Genomic DNA, 8,549 nt, shown 5'->3' with positions numbered 1-8,549 from the left:
ATGTTAATATTTTATTCGTTAAAGGCAACTTCTTAGCTTTTGGTGCTAAGTTTTTTTTTGTTAGAGACAGTCTTAGAGGCAAGAAAAAATATGCAATGTAGGTGCTCCTATGGTTTTTCTTGTCGTCTCGGTCCGTCACTCAAAATCCTTTAATTGTCACATTACATTTCTAGGGCAATTTTGCCCCCTCCTTACAGATGGGCATCTAATTAAAATTATTTGTTCTCTTCTCTTAGTGCAACTCTAGCAGAGTCGTCACATTAACAACATTTATATCACATATAAAACATGTTTCATATGAATATGAAGGTTGCGGAGGCAACGCACAAACACAAAATTAGATATTTGTTGCCTCCATGATCGTGGGATCCGCTCGACAATGATACATTTTTTCCTCAATCTTCTGCCATCCTACGTGAAGCTGGGGCCACCTGAAGTCTTCTTCACGCTAAACGAGATCACACATGACCACCAAAAGGCGCCATGATACGCTGCCATATATGACGATTGAGAGTCCATATATGGAGGACGCTTCATAAATTATGACGATTCTACTATACCAGAGTATTCTTTCGGCCAAAATCGTTTTATTAATAGTAGTTATTATAGCGACCAGGCAGACAAGACAACTCTCCTAGAGTCTCTTACATACATATGCTTACAAATGGGACCCAGCCGAGAAAAATGAAAATTCCTAGTAAAAACATGTCACCTACACGTGAGACCCGCCCAGAAAAGAAAAAAGAAAAGAAAGAAATGCCCACCCTCGGGAAAATATTGAAACCTGAACGCAGCAGCAGGGATGAGTAGATAATGATGACGCGAGCGATCCTTGCGCGCGACCCGAAACGGAATGGCTCCGGCATGGCCGCTCCCTGATCTCATCCTAGCTGGATAACGTCGTCCTTATCCCAGCAAGTCCTACGGGTTATATTTGTTTGTTTGTTGGTCGATCAGTCCACTTCGGCGCTACCTGCTCCTCCTCCCCGATCCGTCTGATTCCTTCCCTCCCGGCTCGTGTCCACCCGGAGCAGGGGATCGCGTGGGCGCCGACGAGGCGGACCGGTCGCCGGCAGCCATGGTCGGGCGGAGCTCCCTCCCGGATGGGGCCCTCTTCCTCGGACTGGACAGCTCCACTCAGTGAGTCCTCCCTCCTTACCCCTTTTCTTGCGTCTTTTCTTCAGTAGCTTTTGGCTTTGGACGCGAGGTCTTCTGTAACTTGTTCGTGCGGATCGAATGTTGATCCTCGTTCTGGTCGATGGGGATGATGCGGCCGATCGAGGAGGTGTGAGGTTGAATTGCAACTGCCTTTTGTGGAAGAGAAATGTTGTTGCGTAGAATTGTACTCTTTGGTGATAAGATTATCTGGTTCTCTAGTATTTGTGGTGCCTAACTGAAGATGTTAGATGTAAGACAGTGGTACGCAGGGGTAGAGCTTCTTTTTTTTTAGTTCGTAATTGAAAGGTTTCCTCACTAGATTGAATCCAGAAAAACCTGAAATGTCAATGAGAATAGCTGGTGTGAAGATCTAATTATGAGATATGAGGTTTTATAGATGCAGACACTTATGTGTCAGGTTCTGGGTTCAGCTCTATGTCCATGCTAATCACCTATGCTCCTCACTCCTTTTAAACCACACACAGGCAACAGACCGAGGGGTGTACTTTGGGCATGTTGTTTCTTTTCATTTAGATCCCGCATGCTGATAAAGCCTTGTTTGCTTTACCCGACAATGCACCCACCATTTGCTTCAGATGTGCTTACTTTTTTTTTCTTGTTTTATCATGATAATTGTGCAGTTTACCACCATTGTGGGATCTAATTCTGCAATCTTATGCCACAGGTCTGTGAAAGCTACTGTGCTCAGCAATGAGTTAATAATAGTCGCTTCTGAAACTGTTAATTTTGACTCTGAATTACCGCACTACAAAACCAAGGGTGGGGTTTACAGAGATCCTACAGATGACGGCCGTATATATTCACCAACCATAATGTGGGTTGAGGCTTTGGAACTGCTTCTTGAGAAACTAAAACCAAAGATCAACTTCAGTAAGGTTGTGGCCGTTTCAGGGAGTGGGCAACAACATGGCAGCGTTTACTGGAAGAAGGGCAGTCAAGCTGTACTGTCTTCCCTGGATCCTGGTAAGAGCTTGGCATCCCAGCTTAAGGATGCCTTTTCTACCATGGACTCGCCAATATGGATGGACAGTAGCACTACCAAGCAATGCAGAGAAATAGAAAATGCTGTCGGAGGAGCATTGGAGTTATCTAAGCTGACAGGGTCTCGTGCCTATGAGAGATTCACTGGGCCCCAGATACGGAAGATCTACCAAACAGCACCCCATATTTATGAAAATACCGAGAGAATATCTTTGGTGAGCTCATTCATGGCATCCATCCTTGCTGGATGCTATGCAAGTATTGATGAAACTGATGGTGCTGGGATGAATTTGATGGATATAAACAAGAGGACCTGGTCAAAAGCTGTTTTAGAGGTTCACCCCTTGTCTGTTTAGCTACACACCAGATTTCTTGAATGGCTTAAATATGAAAAGTATTTAAACAAATTTCACATTTCTCTAAGAATAAAATATCAAATTGTGCACTTCCTCCTCCAGGCTACTGCTCCTGATCTTGAACAGAAGTTGGGAAATCTGGCACCGGCATATGCAGCTGCAGGTCGGATTTCTTCATATTTTGTAGAAAGGTGAGTTCTTGTTTTACTGCTGCACTTGTGTGGTGCATCTGTACAAATATGGTTATGTTCTTTTTATGCTACTTGTCAATTAAGTGTACACCTGCAACTCTGGAACTCCAGTATTTTCTGTCAATCCTCTTTTTTGCTGTCGAAGGGAATCTATTACTAATTGTATTTTAGGCACCCTCGATTATAGAAATAATTTATTAACAGGTAAGCTAGCTTAATGGTCTTAACAAGTGCCATCCTAATGGCAGAAGCAATGAAGATTATTGCAGTACCATCCCATAAGTTTATTGATGCAATATGCATTTGCAGGCATCAGTTTGACAAGAACTGTTTGGTTATTCAGTGGTCAGGTGACAATCCCAATAGCCTTGCAGGTACTTCACAGTCGTTTCTTTGATTCTTTCACAAATTGCTGGTGTTGTCATTTCCAATGCAGCTGTTATATCGTTTAACAATCACAGCCCAATTAGCAGCAAGTGATTATTACTTTCCTCTATTCATCTTAACGTTCCATTGGACCATTGCATTGTAGGTTTGACACTGAATACACCTGGCGATCTTGCAATCAGCCTTGGTACTAGTGACACAGTGAGTTGCAAGGATCCTGTATCAGTTGTGTTGTATTTTCTTTTTCAAGCTGCTGTTATACTTATGTCCTAATTGTATTTTAGGTTTTTGGGATTACTGCCGAAGCTAAACCAAGCCTTGAAGGCCATGTTTTTCCCAACCCTGTTGAACCGGATGGTTACATGGTGATGCTATGTTACAAAAATGGTTCATTGACCCGGGAAGGTACAAAACTGTTATCCTTCTATCTGTATTGCGATGTATGGCATCAGGAAACTACAATGGGATCCCAGGATCCATTGAGCCCAGCTTTTAAAAATTCAAAAATAAAATCATTTTGGAGTTCTGTTAAAATCTGGAAAAAAATACATGTAAATGCAGATGCTCGCTATGTACGCACAAATAAAAATATCTATTGATAAAACTTTACAAGTATGTAGAGAGTTTCTGCATGTTCATGTGGAATTCACAAAAAATGGGAAGTTCTAAATATGGGTTTGTAATGTTTGAAAATTCTGGGCTCCATCTAGCCTGGGAGCCAAAAGTCCACACTTTATGGTTTACTACTATTACTTCGCTGACACTACTGCCGATGTTATTTCAGATGTGCGGAATCAGTGCGCAGAAAAATCGTGGGATGTTTTCAACAACTATATAGGGAAAACACCCCCTCTGAATGGTAAGTTCTTGCAGAAGTTGTCTTGGTTGTTTCTGTTCCAATATTTTTAGCATGTATAAATTAAAAATTTGAATGGATCATCAACTATGATTTGTCTTCAGGCCTGCTAATTTTCTGTAGTTTATCATGGGTTAAAAACTTCCTCATGCTAATTGTCACAACTGACAGTGAATGAAGTGTGATTCTAAGTTTCTGACATCATGAAATCCATCTGTATTTTCTCATATAGATGGGAAGTTAGGATTCTACTACAAAGACCATGAAATCCTGCCTCCTCTTCCAGGTAATCATGTAGTAGTGTTATCAAAATTTCATCCATTTCTCTTGTAAGTTGTAACCTTACACAAATTTGCTTGTTTGACGCAGTTGGTTTCCACCGATACATTGTCAAGAATTTTAATGACGCCTCATCTGACAATCTGACGGAGCATGAGGTGCAAGAATTCGATCCACGATCTGAGGTATGCTTAATGGTCTTATCTGTCTCTAACTATATATGATACTAGTGGCAAACAAATGAGCCACACACTTGTGATTCCTTGCGCGTAGGTCCGTGCCATCGTCGAGGGCCAGATGTTGTCGATGCGAGGGCATGCCGAGCGGTTTGGCATGCCCAACCCACCAAAGCGGATCATAGCAACCGGTGGGGCATCCTCCAATGAGAGCATCCTCAAGTTGATCGCGCAAATCTTTGGCTGCCCCGTCTTCACAGTTGAGAGACCCGGTATGTGGAAACTCTCTGTTGTTCATGCGTAAAATTTACACAAACTCGTAAGTCTATCCACCAACGCAATAAAAGAAAAGCGACAGAACAGAGGAAAACTGATAGTGCTTGTGGAACTGTGGCAGATTCGGCTTCGCTGGGCGCAGCCCTGAGAGCTGCCCACGGGTGGCTGTGCAAGGAGGAAGGAGGCTTTGTTCCCATTTCCCGGATGTACACGGGCAACCTGGAGAAGACCTCGCTGGGCGCAAAGCTGGCGGTGCCGGCGCCGGGGGAGGAGGGCAGGGAGCTCCTGAAGAAGTACACGCTGCTCATGAAGAAGAGGATGGAGATCGAGAGACGCCTGGTGGAGAAGATTGGGCGTGCGTAGAGATATACTAGGACATATCATATGGCGCTGGGGCCATTTGAGCATAGGGATTATAGGAAACATATAATAAAGTCATTGGATCAACTGTTAATGCTCGCTGGTGTCGTGCGCGTCAGCCGTGAAGAATGTGCCGTGGTCCTGTGAACGGATAATTTGTGATGCATTCGTTATGAAAAACTGTCACATGTTTCTACAGATGAGTTCTTCCGGTTTTCTTTGAAGTGCACAAAATATGCTACAACTCGCCTTGCAACACCAGCACTTGAACTAAGTAGTGACGTTAGCCATGGGAAGACATGGTGTGCTCCGACGAGCCCGCTTCTTCGGTCTGAGAGATGATGGCCTCGAGGTTTAAGCGGCCATTTGACACTGATAGATGACCAAGGCGGCAAGGCCCTGTTTGGTTCAGCTTTTATCGACGGATTCCGCTACCGCGCAGCAGAATCTGAACCAAAGGGCAAATCTAGCAGAATTCGATTCCAGAAATCCGCTGCCAAAATCTGAACCAAAAGCGGAAGCAGCCCAGGACGTGCTTTCCAAAATCTGATTCCGCTGCGGGTCAAAATTTGAAAAAGCTATATCAACTGGTTTGCCAAATGACCTACATTTTTTTCACATGAGATTTTCCACAGCTGTTTTTTCACAGCAGATTTTTCACAGCTATTTTTAGAAATCCACAGCCGAACCAAACAGGGCCTATACTTTGCCCCTGATACCTATCCGTTGATAATTTTTGCTGACCGGATGCGGAAAAATGTCTTTGATCGTCTCTACCATGACGCCCGTTCCTTTAATCTTCATCTTGAAGAAGGATGCAGTAGAGAGGATTGGGTTCTTTGGTTGCGAGAAATGCGCGGCCGCATTGCGAATGCTTGCATACTGCTGCATATAAAAAGTTGAACATTTTTTAGCTAACCTGAAACTAGATGTGCGGTTATTTAGAGTGTGTGGTCTGAAAAAAAACATTGGGGTGGATGTATGCGGCTAGCTTTGAATGGCCGGCTCCCGCATTCCTGTTCACGGACTAATCCCCCTGTGCGCAGACGGATGCGGTGTCCGGTTTGAGGGTCAGCGTTGGAGATGTCCTTAGATGGCAACATTCGGGCAACAACTTTAGTTTACCCTTCTTCCATCGGCTCCAGGGTCATGAGGGGCATTCTATCCAGTTCCCATATATGTAAGCTCTTCTCATGGGATACGAAGGGTTCCAGGTGAAAGTCATGCCCTAACCATGAGTCTGGGGCAGCGCCTTTGGGCGTTATTCCCCTTCTTGGAGGCAGTTCCGATATATGCAAGCTCTTTTGGAGAGGAGGAATCCCGGGTGAAAGCCATGCTCAGACCTTGAGTCGGTAGTGGTGCCTTTAGGCGTTGTTCCCCTTCTTAGAGGCACCATCGTGGAACCTTGCCTCCAGTGGCGGAGCTACACAAAAATAGTTGGGCGGGCCAGACAAACAAGTGCACATTTTTGAGAAAATATAATGAATCGTGCTATTTCATTAGACGTAAGTCAGTCCTCAGCAATTTTTTAACTAGATCAGCAGATATATACAGCCGGTAAACAAAGCGGCCGCTGGTGCTTTTTTGTTTTTTGCTTTAGGGATGCCGCTGTTGCTCGGCTGCTCCTTGGAGCCAGTAGTTAATTAGTACTTCTCTATGGCTGGGTTGTGCGAATCTCCCACTAAATCGAGCTTAGAAGGGATTAGGGGCCTAGGCAGTGTCCGATAGTAGACCAGGCTCATGGGCTACCTACCGATGCATAGTATATGAACGAAAAATCACAGAGATCCTGGGCGGGCCACGGCCACTTCGGCCTTGCCGTAGCTCCGCCAGTGCTTGCCTCCTCACGTTCACAAATGGCTTGGGCTCTTTGATTGAAAACCCAAGTTCCAGTCTTTCTCAAGCGGGCAACAACGATGCCTACGTTGTTTCTCTCTTGGGGGTGTCGCCATGAAGAGCTAGCTCTTGGTTGTGGCCCGATGCCTCTCTTGCGTCGAGGCATGTGGATGTCGGGGAAGCGGCCCTGGATGGTGGTTGTGTGCCGAGGTGGCGACCTCGGGAAGTAATGTGACGACAACCCTATTAGGTAGGGTGGTGGTTTGCATTGGTGGGGGTGTCAATTTTGTTCTACTAGTGAGGCGGGGTTGTCGGCTCGGTCGTTGCACTCCAAAGGGGGCAATTTGACTTTATGTCGGGACGGCGACCCCAGAAGAGTTTGTGTGACGGTCGTGGTATGCGGGTGGTTGCCCTATTCAACTTGGGTTGTGGGTGACTAGGTCGTGCGGTGTTGCAGCTTGAGGGTGAGCGATTATATGTCGGGACGATACCAAAAGGTGGTGTGTTGGTGGACTATGCATGGCGCAACAGAGCAATGGAGGTCGAGGCGGCAACCTTGAGAGTTCGACCACATCGATTGCATTGACCTTGCGTCACATGGGCGGCGATGTTGATCGGTCGTCTTTTGCGACAATATAGCACGAAATATATTTTAAAGGGGAAAATGCCTACATGTCTTGATTGGGTTGCACCGATGGTGAAAGACCATGCACCCAACGTTCCGTGGCCTCCCCACCGGCGGGTAAGGCTGCTCTTTCAGTTGATGGCTCCTTTTCAGTGCCGGATAGTACAACTACGACATGTATGATCTTTAGGAGTCAGGATGGGACGACGCTATTTGTGGCTTATCACTTTTATGTTCAATTGCAATGATGCCTTAGAAGCGGAGATACATGCGTTGATGCAAGGGATGACTCTTACTTCAAATCCAACTTACATGCGTTTCAGTCATTGTCCAATCGGATTCTTCAGAAGACTCTATCCATATCAGGCGATGGATTGGCTTGGTTGGCATATGGGCATCTTACCGCGGAGATCAGATCGTTGATGGTTGACATGAAGTTTATTCCACAAAGGATTAGGAGAAAACAAAATAGAGTGTTCAATCATCTGGCAAACTATAGTCGTACTAAGTGTATTACCACCGCTGTGTGGTTAGAGCATCTACAGCGAGGCTCCTCAAACGACCCCTATATGTCTGGGTGGACGACCCAGTCAGAGAGCAGTCACAAAATTGCAACCCAACCGGGCTCCAAATACCGTCTCTATATGCTCGAGCTGACCGGCAATCCTCATATCCAGCCCATATCTACAACGAATATGAGAACACCCGGTCGCCCTCGGTCGTATCCGCCAGGTCGGACTGACGAGCAGGACCCACACAGACACATGTCTAAACACAACAGTCGGTGAGGATGCATTCATGCCGCCGCTCCGATGCGCCACCCAAGACTCCAAATCTAGCTATTTAAGCCGGATGGCGGAACCGCAACCCTATCCAGTTTCATTTCCATCCTCCCTCTCATCCACGCTGCCACCGTCCAATCCGCTCGAGCTGGTCGCCCGCCGGTAGTTATGGCCCGACAATGGATCACCATGTACGTCATGCTCACTCTGGAGCGGGGGTTGGAGCTCCTAGAGGAGATCCGAGCCAGGCGCGCCGCTCAAATTG

At 45.9% G+C, this 8,549-nt stretch overlaps 1 protein-coding gene across 1 annotated transcript; it reads left to right on the top strand.

Moving 5' to 3' along the window:
* Window positions 1–809: 809 nt before the first annotated feature.
* Window positions 810–5,239, top strand: LOC123187785 (xylulose kinase 2). Its single transcript, XM_044599715.1, has 11 exons — window positions 810–1,140; window positions 1,844–2,495; window positions 2,619–2,707; window positions 3,017–3,081; window positions 3,240–3,295; window positions 3,379–3,499; window positions 3,879–3,953; window positions 4,183–4,236; window positions 4,320–4,414; window positions 4,503–4,677; window positions 4,803–5,239. Exons 1-11 carry the CDS (start codon window positions 1,079–1,081, stop codon window positions 5,042–5,044), a joined length of 1,686 nt encoding a protein of 561 aa, XP_044455650.1. The 5' UTR covers window positions 810–1,078; the 3' UTR covers window positions 5,045–5,239.
* Window positions 5,240–8,549: the final 3,310 nt, after the last annotated feature.

The sequence above is a fragment of the Triticum aestivum genome, chromosome 2A, assembly GCF_018294505.1.
Source record: "Triticum aestivum cultivar Chinese Spring chromosome 2A, IWGSC CS RefSeq v2.1, whole genome shotgun sequence".
In the NCBI taxonomy this organism is placed as follows: Eukaryota; Viridiplantae; Streptophyta; class Magnoliopsida; order Poales; family Poaceae; genus Triticum; species Triticum aestivum.
This window is presented reverse-complemented; position numbering and strand designations above follow the sequence as displayed.

What these genes read in the sequence shown, in the direction of transcription:
- LOC123187785 (XM_044599715.1), top strand. Translation starts at nt 1,079, where the DNA reads ATGGTCGGGCGGAGCTCCCTCCCGGATGGGGCCCTCTTCCTCGGACTG. An exon ending in GGACTGGACAGCTCCACTCA is followed by an intron (nt 1,141 to 1,843) that starts GTGAGTCCTCCC and finishes CTTATGCCACAG; the next exon opens with GTCTGTGAAAGCTACTGTGC. An exon ending in TGGTTCATTGACCCGGGAAG is followed by an intron (nt 3,500 to 3,878) that starts GTACAAAACTGT and finishes ATGTTATTTCAG; the next exon opens with ATGTGCGGAATCAGTGCGCA.